The following is a 17,298-nucleotide window of genomic DNA, read 5'->3' as shown; positions in this document are numbered from 1 at the left end:
TACTTATGAGTTCAATGGAGTACGAACCAGCCCAAACAAGCACCTTGCTAAGTTATATTTCTGTTTGAGTGATTTGTGGCCCTGAACACACACGGATACTTCGGGACGACTACTGTAGCTGTGGCTGTGCAGTCGAAGTTGCAAGAATGTACTCGGTGACAACCTTAAAACAAACAAACAAAAATTACTTTATTTAGTAATTTCTATCTCGTGGAGAACCTGTAAATGTGCTCCATCCAGCAGTACTTGCTCATTTTTCACAAGTCAAGCACTTTTCAAGTGTTTCATATAGCTGATTTACCCATACGAATGAATATTTGTGTGGCTGGTTTTAGACAGGAAACATGAATGTCCTGGTAGAGTTTGTCAGGGACTCTAACATTGCCGCTCAGCCAAAATTAGCGTTTTAGGTAGTAGCAACGATCCTTTAACTCTTTATATGCATAATGTTCAAATGAGCCGATAAAAAGTGATAACCAGGTAGGACAACAATCTTTCACCGGGGCAGGGCAGGCGCGTCATGGTTCTGTAGGTGGAGCTGCTATTTTTTTTTCCTTGGGTTAATAAAAATAGAGCTCACACAATTTGGGTACGCATGGATTGTCTGAAATGGCTTGGCATTAATTTTCTATTTGGTTTTCATAGCAAGTGTTAGCCATCTTTTAAAATTCACTGGAAAGGTGAGATTAAAATTTGTGGAATTGCGATATGAAAATGTTACTAAATTCTCTAATAATATTGTAAGCTTATGGTGCAAGACCCATGAAATTAATTTTAATGAATATATTGCAAATAATGTACACTAATATTTTTTGTAGCACTAATCATTCTAGCTGTGGCTACAGAGTTGAAATTCTGCCCTCTCAGTGTGTGTGGAGACAATGGTAAATATTTTAATGCCCTGCAACACCGATTCAACATGGTCCAAACATGTGAGCCAAGTATGATAGTGTAGCATGCAGCTTGGAATTTACAATAGATTCTTGATCAGCTATAAATCGCTCTTTCTCTACAACTGATGCCAATAATCAAATTACTGTGCCATACATCCTATGTTTATGGCTGTTGGCTGTTTTGAGCATCGTGAGCTCCACAGTTACTGTGCCCACTGTGAAGTGCCACCATGTGACCTCGAGTGTGCTCGAGATCACACTGAAAGCAAGGCACACACAAAAAAGTCTATAAAAAGTGCTCAAGTTCGTGATGTGAGTCATCTCCCTCCCTGGTTTGCTTTTAGAGCACTAATTGCACGTAAGGAGGGAAAACGTTCAATGTGTACGCCACGTCTCTCTAACTTTGCTCGTACTTGACGGATTGGAAAACTTTTTACGGCAGTCTATTATTGATGCAATGAGCTCTTTTAATAAAATGATTACTTAGAAAAGCGTTGAAGGGGCCCTTTAAAGGGACACTAATGTCGAACATTAAGTCGACGCTGACTGCTGAAATAGTTGTACAGAAACCTCGTGCTACTTCTGTGCCATGGAAGTGCTTATTTTGAAATAAAATGTTTTAGTAATACGCATTGCATTACGCACTTCGAATCTCCTGCCTCAAAGTGGCCATCTCACGTCACTGTTGCCTTGAACTATGCTGCCCGGCATTACTGCGCGGTCACCGACACCAGTAGCAGCAGAGCGAAAGTAGCAGGAACCACAGCAGAAACAGTGGCCATTGAACAATTCCCTGCCATGGCCTCCAAGATGGCAGGCATGCTTGGTTCAACTGGGCCTCGCTAGATAGCACTAACTGTCCAGTTTTACAAGGTGAGAATTGAATCGCGCCATTCCCCATAGTAACATCTGATGGTTTTTTCCCATGATCAAACGAACAGAAATCAACAAGCGGCATTTTATTACGTCTTTTGATGCACTGAAGGTTTAGTGCAGCTTTTTCCATTGCATAGTAGCGAATAAGTGTAGGTGGTAACTTTGACGTCATTGGAAATCGTTTTGCAAATGTCTTGCACGTGGTGCATGTGTTCTCATGCATGTACCTTAATTTTTCGGTAACTAGGGCACCGCTGTTGATACCGTATTTTAGCGTGTATAACCCGCACCAAAAACCCAAATATTTCAGTGGCAAAGTCGAGGTGCAGATAATACGCAGGGTTTTTCTTATAGTGCTGCTTCACAGCAATGCGTGTTGTGCTGTGAAGCCCCTTAACAGTGTAGCGAAGGCTACGGAGGCGGTTTCCGCAAATTCGTGTTGCTCCGCAAGTAGCACGGCAGCTTGCGACCGATTTTGGTTTCGCTTGCTTGCATCGTTGAAGTGTTTAGAAAAACACTTGGGGAGAGACAATTTGATTGTTCCGTGTAAAATCTCACTGTCACACCACAAGTATATTTTTTGGACGTTCGCGGCCGCTCAGTGACCCTCCACATGTCCCTACGTCACGGACACCATATTTACTTTTGGGAAGGGCTTGCCGAAAAGGTGGTGATATCTAAGAAAGTTCCATAATAAATAAAGTAAGTTCCATAATAAATAAAGCAGTATTTATTTCAGCAAGGCAAATGAGATGTTATAGTTTCTATAGATATATATTATCAGTAAACTAATGTACTACTTTTTGACGCGGTAGCAGGCATGCATTTCGGTTCTGCTATTTCCAGGGTGCTGTTACAGTGTACTAGAAGGGGTAGTGCTGTCAAGTTGTCGCCGAGTGTGAGTGCTCTTTACCTCGCTGACACTGCTAGTTCTCCACATCTCGACCCGTTCGCCAAGCCTAAGTTGATCTGTTCTGTCACCATGAGTAGCGTACGGCGGCAGGCCTTCACGGCACAGCAAAAGCTTAAGATCACCGCCGTCATTGAGGAATTCGGAAATCGCGAAACGGGAAGACGGCATGATGTGGACGAGTCCTGCGTGCGACTGTGGAGAAAGAAGAAAGAGAGCCTACAAGCTGCGCACCGCGACCGTAGGTCATTTCGTGGCCCCAAGACCGGTGCCTACCCTGAGCTGGAGACGGAGCTAGTAAAGTTCATCGAAGATGTGAGAAGCAGGGGTCACGCCGCATCGACCGAGATGGCCCAAGTTGAAGTGCGGCGACTTTCGAGGGAGCTAGGCCTACCTCACGAGTTTCAAACGAGCCGCGGATGGCTGCTCCGCTTTATGAAGCGGCTAGCGCTCTCAATCAGATGGCGGACTACAATATGTCAACGCTTGCTGGCTTCTTATGAGGAGAAGCTGCTCAAGTACCGGAGATATGTAATTGGCCTGCGAAAGCAGCACAATTACATTTTCTCGCAAATCGGCAATGCGGATGAAACTCCTGTTTATTTTGAAATGCTGTTGGACACAACGATTGAGAAGACGGGTAGCAGTTGGGTGAGCGTGCTGACTGGCGGGAACACGAAACTGCGCATCACAGTCTTGCTTTGTGTCCTTGCCGACGGCACGCAACTGCGACTATACGTCATCTTGAAAAGGAAAACTCTACCAAAGGTTCATTTGCCTGCCGGTGTGGTGGTGCGCGCACACGAGAACGCGTGGATGAACAGTGACTTGTTCGTAGACTGGATCAAGACGGTATGGGAGAAGAGGCCCGGTGCGATGCTTGCAAAGAGGTCCATGCTCGTTCTTGACTCGTTCCGCGGCCACACAACGTTGCGTGAAGGACCGCCTTTCACGCAACGGCACCGACTTAGTTGTTATACCCGGTGGAATGACGTCAAAGGTGCAGCTTCTAGATGTGTCGCTTAACAAGCCCTTCAAAGCGCATGTCAAGCGCTATTACGCCGAGTGAATGGCTGAAGGCTGCTACGACTTGACGCCGACAGGACGAGTTCGAAGGCCTGATATTGCCCTATTCTGCAAGTAGATTGTCGAGGCATGGAAGGCCATTCCAGGTGAGATGGTGTGAAAAAGTTTCAAGAAATGCTGCATCACAAACAACATAGATGGAACCGAAGATGACCTTGTGCATAATAGTGAGGACTGCGGCTCAAGTGATAGCTCTAGCGAGAGCAGTGACAGTGAGTGAATTGTGACTGGCCTTGCAGACAGGGTATTCTGCTTGCTAAATAAAGCTTTTTCTGTCTACATATGTGCTATGTTGCTTGAGCAGTAGTTTTTGTACAGCCTTTCCTGTATATCAAATGTGCGGGCAATACGCGAGGATCTTTTTTTTCTTTCTCGGTGAGCTGAAAGTGGGGGTGCGGATTATATGCAGGGGCGGGTTATATGCGCAAAAATACGGTAATCGCTGTCGTTTTGGACATCATACATTGAGCTTTCACTCTGGCATAGATTTAAGTCTTCAATATTAGGATAATCCTGCTTCACTTGCTATGTTTTTCATATATTGAAGGTCGGCAAGCCTGCTTATTTTGATTAAGTGTAAAAATTTAATACTATTAAAGGGGGAACAAACAGTGACAGTAATAGTACTAATGTTCGCTATTGCATCATGTAAATGAAATTTAAAGCGCTGGTACGTACTGATAGCTTTTTCCTGTGTGTGTGTGTGTGTGTGTGTTACAACTGTTCTTGTTTAATTGCTTCTTTAATAAATTATTCCAGGTAATTTGTTTCTATCAAGTTATGACAAAAATGATCAATATTTGTGCAATGGCTTATTCTTCATTGTGCAGGAAGACGTTCCCAATCTACAGTTGGCGTGGGAGGTGCTTGAAATAGCCAAGAATATATTTAAAAGGTATTTCACATCTGCTGTCATTCCTAATCCTTTTTGTGAACATGGTATTGTAGAACATATTTTTGCTTACCGAGGCATTCTTTACTTCCACTGCAATTGCAATAATTTTAGATTAAAAGGGCCCTGCAACACTTTTTCTTGTAGCCATTCATTAAAGGAGCTTATTGCCTGACGAACCCACCGCCGTAAAAAATTTTCGAATCCATCTTGTATGTGCGGACTTGCAACAATTTGTTGCATGCTACCATTGCATCCTCTCGTCTCGTCAAGAGCCCTGGAAGCTAAGCATGAGGGGATAGTATGGGGAAAAAAAATGGGTCACGCACGCACCTCGTGTCTTCGAGCACTTCTTTTGAATAAGCGGCGATGAGTGCTCGAGCACTCATTGGCATTGGTCTGATCCTCCCTCTGAGCGAGCGTCATCTGCTACTCGCTCTACGCGAGATCATGGCTGTGTGCTCTACTAAGTGACATGTTCGCGCTCGTTCTGTGTGCGTGGCTAAAGATCACTTATAGGATAATTATGCTATAGTTTGGCTCCTACAGGTAGAACCTCGGTGATCACATTCGTCGTGAACATAGACGCATATACTGGTGGTGAGACACTTCGGACCTTGGGAAGACAGTTTTGGGATGATATTAACGATTGGGCTTCATGTAGTTTTAAACATCGAGTACCGCAACCATGCACATCTCAACTGAGCTTACTGCTCGGAGTCATGGCTAGGTCGAACTTTGCACACTATACTATGCTAGCAGACATGCAAAAGCAAAGAAGCAGCAGTGCGCTTTGTCACAAGAACGAATCGCTTGGCCTACTGGCTTTTCGGAACCACAGATCGGCGTTTTACACATTGGCAACTGATCCCCCAGTTAAGCTCGTTGTGCAGCGACTGCTCAGAGCGCAGGCGGAAGCAGTTAGCAGTTTCGCATGTCATTGCCAAAAAACCCAAGGCAAAGCACGCTGATTTACTCTAGTTAAAGTTAGTTTTCGAAAGTTTGAATAGTACTTCGAATTGTAAAATTCTGGTGTATTGAATAGCAAACAGTACAGTCTAACCCCTTTATAAGAGAGACTGATGTAAGAGACAAATGGGTGTAAGAGACAGCGTGCTTACACTGAAATGAATCACTCTCCTGGTACATTTCTCTTATACAAGGGTTCGACTGTATTGGAAAAATATTAGAAAGTTTGAGTATTTGCAGACGCCTATCCACAAGTGCTGCACATGATTCCAGGGTGCTGGTCATATCAGCAGTGGTGTCCAGATTAACACGGGCTTATCAAGCCTGATATGGCATAAGTTTTCTATTTTCTAAGAGTGGAAAACGCCTTTCTGAGGTTGATTAGAATATTTTTTGAATCTGTAGACACTGTTGCTACACACCAGCTATTGTTTATCTCTCTGGTAATTGTCCAGCTAGCTCTCTCCCGTGGCTTTTCTTTAACATCACTTATTGTCAGGGATGTAATGCCTTGACGCGTGACAGCGCATAGTTACCAGCCATTAGGTGCAAATGTCATGTTGAGGCCATGAGAGGATGCAGACGAGACCGCGTTTTCAGACAGCTTCCTGCAGCTGCTGGCATGAGACGGCATAAATCCACATGTGCTGTCTTTGCAGCAGATTTTGTCACAAGCATATGCATGTTTGCATTCTTTTTTCTTAACGAGGCCCTGCAACATTTTTGATTCACTAAATTTGATTCTCTAAAAGAGCTTATTGCCTCACAAATCGACCACTGCAAAAATTTTAGAATCCATGCAGTATGAGCGGAGTGACAAATTGTTGCACACTGGATTCGCGTTTTCTTTATTCTCGTCCCAACGAAAGCACTCGAAGCTTAGGGGGGAGGGATGGCACGGAGAAAACAAATAAACCACGAAAGCCTCGTGACCTCGATCACTTTTTTTTTCTTCTAACGCTTGGCTTTCTCAGTGCGGTCGCGCAAGCATGCGTGGACAAGTCACGGCGATCCCTGTCACGACCGAGCAGGTGACGTTCAAATGAGCCAATGGCTGTTAGAATAGCAGAGACGAGTGATTTTTGAGCATGTTTCGTCATTTTTTTTCGAGGGAAGAGAAAGCTATTTTTGAGAATTTATTGTGAATTGCAGGTTGGGCGTGCTGCGCTGTAAGGTTGGGCGTGCTGCGCTGTAAGGTTGGGCGTGCTGCGCTGGTTGGGCGTGCTGCGCGTGCTGCGCTGGTTCGTGTGTTTTTGGGAGCTTCAACTACTGATCAGCAGCGTTTTCTGACCTATGCTCTAAAATTGTTGCAGGGCCCCTTTAACTGGGCAAGTAGCTTTGTTGAGTATTAGATTGCAAATGCAAGCCTTCGCAAACTTTTGCCCGACGAGAGTGACAGTGAGCATTTTTTTAAGGAAACCTACTTTTTTGAGTAATTGTCAAATGGATTCATTAAAAAAAGCTTACAGCCTTACAAATTGACTGCCAAAAACATTTATAATTTGTCGACTGCGAGCGGAGTTGCAGGTACTCGTCGTACGCTTCAAACGCTTTCTTTCTTCTTCCACCCCAGCAATAGGCCAAGAGGGCAAGCAGCTACACGCATTCGTCGGCAGATGCCATGACCTTTAGCACGTTTCGTTTAATTTTTCAATGCGTGGCTTACTTTCAATGGGATTTCGAGTGCGCTGGTGTACTTGTAACTCTGTAGGATGTAGTGGGGGAGTGTTACATTGCAGCATCTCATGGCGGCTGCGGCGACTATGCAGCGCATGGTACCCAAATCAGCCAATGCCCATGGACTTAGCTTTTGCGACGTGGTTATTTCGGATTTAACATCATTAGTTGAGAGAAGAGTGAGCGATTTCTAGCTAACTTTGAAAAATGTGTAAATTCTAGGCGGTGTGCTGCATTTGGCTTGGTGTTCTCAGGAGCGTGAACTACCAATCAGCAGAATTTTCTAACCATCCTCAAAGGTGTCACGGTCCTGTCAAAATATTGAAATTAGCAAAGTTGTTGCATTAGGTGCAGATGTCAATACCTTGAGTCGTATGTCAAGTTTCTCGTAAAATTTTGTCGTGCATCTCCCATATTCAGAGTTTGAATGACTGCTTTGGTTCTTGCAGGCAGGCAGAGGAAGAAACGGAGAACCAGAACGAGCACCGCCTCAAGGTGGCCGAAGTGCTGCTGAGGTTGGGCGAGATCAGCCTCGAGTCAGACAACTGCGAGCAGGCCGTGGAGGACTTCAGCGAGTGCTTGAAGATCCAGATGGAGCTGCTCGAGGCCGACAGCCGCAAAATGGCCGAGACGTACTACCAGCGAGGGCTGGCCTACTCGTTTGGTGGGCTGTACCAGGAGGCCGTCAACGATTTCCGCGACGCTGTACGCGTCCTCGAGCTGCGCCTTGATAATTGCAACCGGTAAGCTTTTGTCTGGTCTGGTTAAGTGCCTTTAGCAAGTCCTGACATCAATTTTCAAATGCAAAACATTCTCTTATGAACCAAAAGCACTTTGAGCGTTTCTGTACATCTATCTAGCAGCCTATGCATGGGTGCTGTTATGGTCACCTTCTTAATTTGTTGTATACCAAAACTGGCATAGGAGGGTATAATTCAGATGAGTGTTCGCACTGTCATTGTCATTTGTCAAGTGTCGACAAACGCTGACAACATTTTTAAAAGTTTTCACAACTGCAGTGATACCCCAACGGCAACGGGGTTGCCCGGCTAATATTCAGGACGCACAATCGATTATCAGCCACGGTGGCCATACTAGGAGAAAGTTGAAAGAAACGGTCGCTACTTATTATCTTTAATGCACTGTTTCTATCTATCTCTCTGTATCTGTCCATCTAGCCACATGTCTGGGTGTTCTATTGTCACCTCTTAACTTTTTATATACTAAAATAAGCACAGAAGGGTATGAGTGTGTGACAAACATGATGAATATAAAAGCTGTCACGTACATCTTGACACCCTTTCCCAGTCTCGTGTTGCACATACTAGCCTATAGTATGCAGGTATGCTCCACAGGTGATCTGCAGTCTATTGAAAACTTCATAAAATACTTTGTGGGTGTCAAGTAAGTACACGATTTTAATTTAGCACTCAACGAATTGCATCTACAGTTCTATGACTTGTAAGACTATAATCTAGTGTTGCTCATCCCTGCATGGATACGCCAACGAACACTCCATACAACTGGTTTCAATAACAGCGACATCTGTGGTGCAACGCGAGTGCTGACATTATGGCTACCGTTTTGAGACCGATGTGTTCAGCCTGCCTTTGTAAGTGCACTCAAACCTCATTATAACAAAGTTGCATTTTACAAAAAATTAAGTTCATTATATCCAAAGATGTGTTATAAAGGTTTATTTCTAACACTGTATTCATTGCCAGACTATTTTTCATATGCTTTGTTATAACCGATATTTTTTTATATCCGTGTTTTTTATATGGATGTTTAAGTGTAATGGGCTCGAATCGTGGCATAAGCAGCTGCTGGCTGACTGCTTTGCGTACAATTGATTCCCTCAATGCTTAGGATCTGCCAAAATTTTTCGTGTTTGAGACCTTGTTGTGGTTAGGGTGCTAAGCTTCACGGTTTAGGGAGGAAGTGGTTCTTTTTATTATCTTGTGATTTCCTTTGCCCAATTTCATGACATTGCACAGTCTCATTCAGTTTTTCTTGCCGATTTTAAATATGCACTTAGTTTTTAAATATGTCAATTAGTTCCGCTGGTAATTGTTAATTAATTAGCATAGTCCTGGGAACAATCGTTCAAAAACTACTCATCAATATCTTCGTTCAGATAGACGGCTGGATACCAGGAAACATAAGATTCAGAAGGGTAGGAATACTTTTTTGATATGACAACTATTAGAAATTATACAGCTCATGAAATCTTCGTGCTGAAAATGTGACTAAATAATCGTTTGAATTAATGAATAATAAAGAAACACTGACACAGAAACACAAGAGTGTGCCGCTACCATTGTGGAAACCATTCGTGTGGCTCCGCTTTGCAACAAGAATGATTATTCTAGGTGCTCTGGTTATTGAGAAATTGCTCCCGAATAGTTGCAAAGCGTCAAGAATTCATAAATTGAAAAAATCAAAACAAACAAGGCTCATATTTATTCATATCTAACAAGATGTAATGGCACATTCACCTAGCTAACTGATCAGTAGCCACCAGAGATGTAGCCTCTCTGCCGGGAGCTGCTAGTAGCGTTTTTTTTTTTGTTGCAAATTTCCTGCAGATGCACGCTTGTTCACTGATGCTGCTGCACGCCGGTTGTCTTTCTCAGCCATTCTCTGGCTGTTTGGTAGGCCTGAACTCAACTGAAGCTCCTGTAGTATGGCAGATGAAGTTCTTTCATTCCCCGAAATAAATGTCATCACTGTCTCGGCCACAGCAGCTTCAACAGCAAAAAGCGGGGTACGTTGTTCCTTTGGAGCCAATGCCCAAGTTATTGAATTGAATGCAAGCATTCGTTATTCTTGTGGATTACGCTGCACTGGCACCTTTTAAGCAGTTTTTCTTCTGAAAGGTGCTCATATACTGGGTGAAGTGCTTCGTAATGGGCTCATTCTTTGCATGAGCAGCATCTGACGGCTCCAAGAGCTGGGACCTGATGGGCCAAGACTGTGGTCAGAAACCTCATCATTGGACATTATGTGGCGATATGTCGCCATTGCAGCTTTCCATGTGTCTTTGACGTTCCCCTTGTTTGACTTCAATGCTCATCTCTAGTACGCACCAAGTTTGGTGATCAAGTCACCGGTCAATTTGCCTTTTCCAGCTAAAGCTTCTGAAGCCGAGCCCTTGTGTTATGCATTGAGTGCATGCAGGGCTGTGCCCATTCTTTTAATGGAATTTTTAATGAAACATGATTAACGGAACTTTCTTTTTGAATCAGCACAAAGCCATATACTTCTGCCTGCTTGAGCACTAAAAATGACTATCACCGTTCAAGAGGTTTATGGTGTACCTCAGTTGGTGCACCTAGTGACCTCTGAAACAGTAGTAGTGCTGCTTTGACTTCCGTCTCTCCAGCTTTTTGGTCTATATTTGTCTGGCACAGATAGTTTGCCTTCCAATTTTCATAATCCGGGTCGCCAGGCTTCGGGCTGCTCGCACAATCTGCACAGAAGTTGCTCAACGCAATGTAGTCGAGCATAAGTCCTGAAAAGTTTGATGACTGTGCCGACTCTTATGTGTGACAAATGGCCGGGCGTCAACGTGCCATCGAAGGATGCCGCTATATTGCCGGAATTGGCTATATTAAGGTCACTGTATAGTGATTTCACAGATGCCGCACACTTGCCCATCAGTTTTTGGGGCACTGTCGAGGCCGCCGGCACCAGCTTTTGCTTCAAACAATTCTGCCACGTTTTGGCATGAAGGCCGCGGTGCGATATATTTATTGCAGCGAAAATATTATTGCAGTCTGCCGATTGCCAGTGATCACTTTTGCACGAGTGGACTGAAGGTTCACAACGAAGGGACTTACCGTCGCGCCGTGTTTTGCCGGGTGGGAGCTCCACTCGGAAAAAAAATTGTTGCACTTGTCGCAGAAAGCTATATTCCTCACGGGGAATGTAGCTTTCAGCATTAACCTAGCGCCGTTTTGTGTGAGGTATATAATGTTTTGTAGCTGACGGCAGAAAGTGCGAAGCGTGTGACATAAATTGTTTTAGTAGTTTCGTTCATTTGGTGTGGACGAACCTAAGGGGTGGTGCACTACATGTTACGTAGTTCCAAAGTGCGTTGGCATATGGAACATTCGTGAGATACATAAAAGTATGCATTAAAGTTGCTGTATATATAGTTGCAGAACTGCAGAACCATTTAAAGGCTGCTGGGAAAACTAAAAGCTGGAAAATGAAAACAATTTTTATTTTGTTCGGCAGTTTGATAGTTCAGACATTGAAGGATTAAAGTGTTGTGCCTCTTTCAGGTTTGTCAACGAGAACAAGGACAAGGAACGCAAGGGCAGCTTAGAGGACGACCCTGTTTGGGTGGCCGAACGAGAAGTCGAGGATCTGCAGCTGCTGCTGCCCGAGGTGCGGAACCGTGTGGAGGACACCGAGGACACCATTCGGCAAGACTGCCGCGCTCTCAAGGACGCCACGATCGAGAAGATGCGAGAGCGCTTACCCGTAAGTTGAATTCGTAAGCAGTGGGTATTGAGATTGTGCTGCGAGTGTACGTTGGCCTTGACAAAAAAAGAAAATGCCTTGAAACTCTACAGAGCTGTTCAACAATATCTAGCAGGGTAGCCAAGTTATTATTCTTAGTCATTTTGCTCATTTAGTTTTTAAAGCGGTTAATTGCTATCTATCCCATGCACAGTGTGGGCACTTTTGTGTGTGTCAATGTGCATATCGCGGCAAATTGAAATTGATGGAGACCCAGTGCAGTGGTCTATTGGTTTTGGTGCTCGACAGCTGATCGTATCTCTGCCACGGCGTGCCAGTTTCGATAGAGACGAAATGCCAGAGGCCCGTGTAGATTAATGTGCGCGCTAAAGATCCCGCAGGTGGCTGTTAATTTCTTGGTACCCACCACTATTGCATCTCTCCTTGTCGTGTGCTTTTTGGGACGAAAAAAAAAATCCACCAATTATTTTGTATTTCCGGCGCTTTCTTGCGAATTACACTGGCGTGGCTAATTTGCGTGCATTTATGCCATGTGCAGCTCAAGTTTATCCAGCACGAAATTCGCTCACCAGATTTTTTTTTCTTGCCATCTCATTTTGCAGGCGCCATCTCCGGTCAAAAAGAGCTCAGATTCCCAACCCGTAAGTGTTTTCGCTTCGTTAGTGCACATCAATAGCATTCCGAACTAGCACATGCTCTGCAAAGAAGTGTACATACACATTGTTTATCACTGTTTCCTATGCAGGAATCAAGCCGCCCAGTTAATGTCATCACTCATCTCATAAAGCGAAAGGTTTGGTTTTGTTTCTTTCATTATTTATGTTGAATGAGCAATGAAAAATATCTAAAGGAATATTGTACTACTAGTTTAGCTGTTTTGTGGTCAGGTTCAACATGCCAGGGAAGACGAAAACACCGACAATAACTGCCATAAATATTGCCACAAGTGAGTTCGGCAGTGCTGGGTTTCTGGACGTTGTAGCGACATCTTGTGATACTTTTGTCTTATGATTGGGGGTGTGGGAATATTTGAACTGTGGAATATTTTTTTAATAGTGTTTGCTATTTGAATTTATTCGCATAAGCATACAGTCGAACCCTGCTACAATGAATGCCCCTTCAAGGAAATTTTTGCCACAGTCAAACCTTGTTGGTGTATACCCGCCTCAGACGTACTAATGGCTAAAATGTAGCTGCGACGAATCCCTGACAAGTCTCGTAGAGAATAATGCATTGGTGGACCACCTAAGCCGTAGTGTAGGCTTATGCCTATCAGCTAACTGCATACCACGATAACTTTGCGCCAGAAAATTTTACTGCTCGAGTGAACTTGCAGATGCCATATTATGCCTCAAACGGTTCTTTGTCGCGTAAAGTGCGGAGATCAATCGATCAGTTATTCCGACTTCTGCTTTATCGCGGCAATGGCCTTGCGGCTTATCGTAAGGAAAATAATGAAGGTGAGGTGGCAACCACCGACAAAGGCGCCGCCGGTATGACTTATCACCGGCGGAAAGACTTGTCGCAGTAAGCATCCCCGGCTACCTGCCCGGGCACGCGTGGGGTGAGGCGCCTCGTTAACCATACTGCTCGCTTTTAGTATGCAACTATCTGAACGCGCTGGGCCAGCAAACGCTGCTGCTTCGTTGTGTGGAACCGTGTTCAGGCATTTATAGAAATGCAAGTAGCTCGCTGTCACGGAGTTCGGTGTTGCAGGTCACGGGCATCGAGAAACCTTGCTGTATTGCGCCAACACACGCACCCTACAGCAAGCATGGAGCTGTTGTAGCCATACTGCACATTTTTTCTTCAGCAGCATCCGAAACGTGCCTCCGTCCGCTTTCAGGACTTCTATAGCATCGCAAAGAGTGCATCGCTTGCGCAAGATTCGTCGTCGCCGGGTTAACTCAACAGGCTACTCGCCGCATCTGTGCATAGCTTGAAGCGGAGCAGGTGTACTCTACAGCAAGTGGATTGGCAGTCATGGTGTGCGGAGGATAGGCAAAGCGATGCACGCAACCAGCCATGCAGTAAATGATTTGGCTCTCTGCAACCGTACCATGTTTAAAAAAAAAAATGTGTCAGTTTGTCGCGTAGAAGTAGACCGCGGAATAACTGTATCACGGACCGTCAATTATGTCGTTCTGTCGCTGTTCCATGCTGCGTATCTCGGACCCGCAGTAGGTAGTTTCGAAATGTTCCTTGGCTTTGCCACTGCGTGCTGTCGAACAGTTGTGCTAGAGTGACAGAATCTTTTCTGCACTTCGGCAAAGAGAAAGAAATGGCTTTGCAGTGGGCACTTTAGGCAATATTTTCCCATCACAATGAATGGTGGCCTTTGGCGACGATGGAATGTCAGAAGATGCGAATTTGTAGCTGGTGATTAATGTGTAGTATGTTTAGTGCATAGTTCTGCCGTTGTCCTCGGCAGGTACATATTAACGGGGTCTCGCTGTACAATGAAAAATTCTCGGTTTTTTTTTAGCACTTCATAGGAGTCAATGCATAAATATTCTCGCCACAACAAACACTTCATCTGACGTTCAAATTCAGCGAAATTTGACGACGCGATTCCAGGCTCGGATATTTCATGCCATGCAATATACACAATATTGAACATTTTGATGCAGTGTCAGCACATAAAGACGTGTCTATGAAGTCTAAAGCGTTTGTTGGCATCGCAGAGCTGATGTGCTGAAATCCCATCTGCGGTTCCAAGGAGAATGCAGGCGATGCAATTCCATGCTCGCGAAGCATGTTGCGGCGTCATCACTTTTGTATACCTGCTAGAGCGATGCTCTTGCTCTCTATATTTGAGTGCATCTCGTAACATCGCCGTTGTATAGCGGAGTTAGGCCTAGTCGCTAGGCTTGTTTGTATATTAGAATGGTTCGAATATTCGAACGAATAGTAAAGTATTCGAATTTTAATTATTCAAGATGATTTGAACATGGCACGCACAGTCGGCTTTCATCGTTGTAAACGCTTGTATGAGCTGAGCACGAGGCTTCTTGCAAGGCGTTGCGGTGGGCTGCCGAAAACAAAGACTCTAACTTCTGTATTCAGAAACTCTTCTTGACTCGAACTTGACTTGCCATCAAGTTCAATGCAACGTGCTTGTGCTGCCTTGGCACCACCTAATGCAGCGCGTTCAAAACACATTAGTGCTGCATTGAACGCGGCGTCAAGTCAAGTTCAAGACAAGGAGTGTTGCTGAATATGGGGGTAAGTAGTCCAAAAGAACTCATTTTAACCTTATAACAGGCTTTGTTTCTACGGAACAGCACATTTTCACTTATTACTCAGGCTAAGAACGAAGAAAAATCTCATTAAGGGTAACAAAATCATTGATGTATTTCTTCTTGCTTACACATTTACTGTTAGAAATCTTGCTAGCCTATGTAGCGTTGCGTTTGGTGTATGTAACGGAGAACGGTGTTTCGAAGCTGCATGCGCTGTCCTTACCGAAACCGCTCCTGCATGTCGAATTGAGGAAGGTCGTTTTTGTTGAACGAGGCAGCCCGGCACATTGCAGAGAACAAGTGACGGTGCCAGCTCTTCTGGAGGGAGCTCCACTTGCGTGCTCAAGAAGGTCAAGCCCGAGGTCACGGAAACTAACGGCGAGTCCTCTGGCAAGCCCCCGGCATCGGTGAGTCATGTTTGGAGCATGACGTCGCTTCCTTCTTCTTGCGTTTGCGCATTTGCAAGCTTTCCGCATGTGTGGTAGGGTCTTGATTGTTGTTGAAGCGGTGCAAGTAGGCCCCTTCATTGAACTCGTGTTGCCGCACCCTTGTACTAGTTCATCGGGCAGCTCACCAAACAAGCTGCAAAGGGTCAACAGTACTTTGCCACCTTGGTCGTTCCACAAATTTTCTTCTTAGAATGAGAGAAGGGAGGACTTACGTGGAATGTCATAAAAAAACAGCAGAAAATACTTCGCGACGAAACAGTAGTGCCTGCTGACATTCTGCAAGTCAGGCACCACATTTGTTGCTATGGCAACGACGTGAGCAATACATTGAAAAAGACAAGCAACAATGCGCTGCGAGCTTCCCATACGTAGGAGCTTCCAGCTCGTTTCATTGGGGGCAGCCCTCCGACCTCACAGGGCTAGTCAGAGCGAATGATATGTGGTGAGGTGACCTAATGAAAATCATGTTGTGGGTAGGAATTTTTTCTTTTTTTAATTTTCTAAATCGAACAACTTTAAACTGCGTGCTGTTATCGCTGCCATTCTTGCTGCGTTAATCTGCCTTTACTTCATTCTATGCAACCCACTACTTTAGAATGAAGGATTGAATAGTGTTCGAAGGCTCCTTTAAAGGGACACAAAAGTCAAACAACAATTTACACGAGAGTGAAAGCTCAATGTATGACAACGCTTAAAACAATTTTATCAACCGCAGTGCTCTACTTACCGAGAAATTAAAGTAAATGCACGAGAACAAATGCGTCGTAGGACATTCTCAAAATTATCCCGATGACGTCATAGTTACAGCCTACAATTAATCACTAGTAATCGTACTAGCTGTACTAAATGAAGAACCTTCAGCTCATCCAGAAATGTAATAAAGTGCTGCTTGTTCGCTTCTGCTTGATTCATGGAAAAAAAAAAAAAAAAACCTCCGGACATTGCTTTGGGGAATGGCGCGAGTGGTTCAAAAGTTCAATTTTGGCCTGGTTAAACTGGACAAGTCGTGCCATTTAGTAGGGCCCTGTTGAATCAAGCTTGTCTGCCATCTCTGAAGCCATAGCAGGAAATGGTTCAATGGCCGTTGTTGCCGCTGTGGCTCCCGCTACTTTCTGCTTCTAGTAGTGTCCGCAGCCACGCAGTAAAGCCGGCCAACGTTGTGTCCGGCAACAGTGACATGAAAAGTTCTACTTAAGCAGGGTTATTCGAAGTGTGCTAACTTGATGCAGACCACTAAAACGTGATTTCATTTTCAATATAAGCACATCTGGAACTGGATTATTGCCTCACGAATTCAACATTGCAAAAATTTTAAGAATCCGTGTGGTACGAGCGGAGTTACAAAGATATGTCACACGCTGCCAACGCATTCTCTCTTCCCTCGTCTCGACGAAAGGGCTGGAAGCTAAGCAGGGAGGGCAAAAGGGGCATCATGCACGCTTCGCGACCTTGAGCACTTCTTTTTTTTTCTTTGAATGCGCGGCTTTTTCAGTGTGATCGTACGTGCACACGACCGAGCGCGTCATGTCCAAATCAGTCAATGGCTGATTGATGGGTTTGCTATGTGTGATTTTTTAGCATCTTTGGTCATTTTTCGAGGGAAGAGAAATCGACTGATAATATATTGGGAATTCCAGGCCGCATGCTGTGCTATATTATTTGCCTCATGTTTTGTCGGGAGCCTCTACTACTGATCGGCAGCCTCTTCTGACCATGCTCAAAAAGTGTTGCAGGGCCCCTTTAATAATTGCCTTTAGTGTCTCTTTAAAGCTTAGTCAGCTGTATTCTGGCCGTGAAGCTGTGTAGCACAAAC

At 44.6% G+C, this 17,298-nt stretch overlaps 1 protein-coding gene across 3 annotated transcripts in view; it reads left to right on the top strand.

The window, feature by feature from the left end:
• LOC119180708 (protein HGV2) overlaps positions 1 to 17,298 on the top strand; it is a 31,668-nt gene that overhangs the window by 13,230 nt on the left and 1,140 nt on the right. For 2 of the 3 annotated variants that reach the window (XM_037431841.2, XM_037431838.2), the window contains 6 exons: positions 4,596 to 4,660; positions 7,753 to 8,046; positions 11,593 to 11,794; positions 12,397 to 12,435; positions 12,540 to 12,587; positions 15,315 to 15,443. In XM_037431841.2, coding sequence (XP_037287738.2) covers positions 4,596 to 4,660; positions 7,753 to 8,046; positions 11,593 to 11,794; positions 12,397 to 12,435; positions 12,540 to 12,587; positions 15,315 to 15,443 — 777 coding nt within the window. The remainder of the gene's footprint in view (positions 1 to 4,595; positions 4,661 to 7,752; positions 8,047 to 11,592; positions 11,795 to 12,396; positions 12,436 to 12,539; positions 12,588 to 15,314; positions 15,444 to 17,298) is intronic. The other variant, XM_037431839.2, reaches the window with a different exon arrangement.

This window comes from Rhipicephalus microplus, chromosome 10 (assembly GCF_043290135.1).
Source record: "Rhipicephalus microplus isolate Deutch F79 chromosome 10, USDA_Rmic, whole genome shotgun sequence".
Lineage (NCBI taxonomy): Eukaryota > Metazoa > Arthropoda > Arachnida > Ixodida > Ixodidae > Rhipicephalus > Rhipicephalus microplus.
Note: the sequence above shows the minus strand (reverse complement) of the source record. Positions and strands in the feature narration are given on the sequence as shown.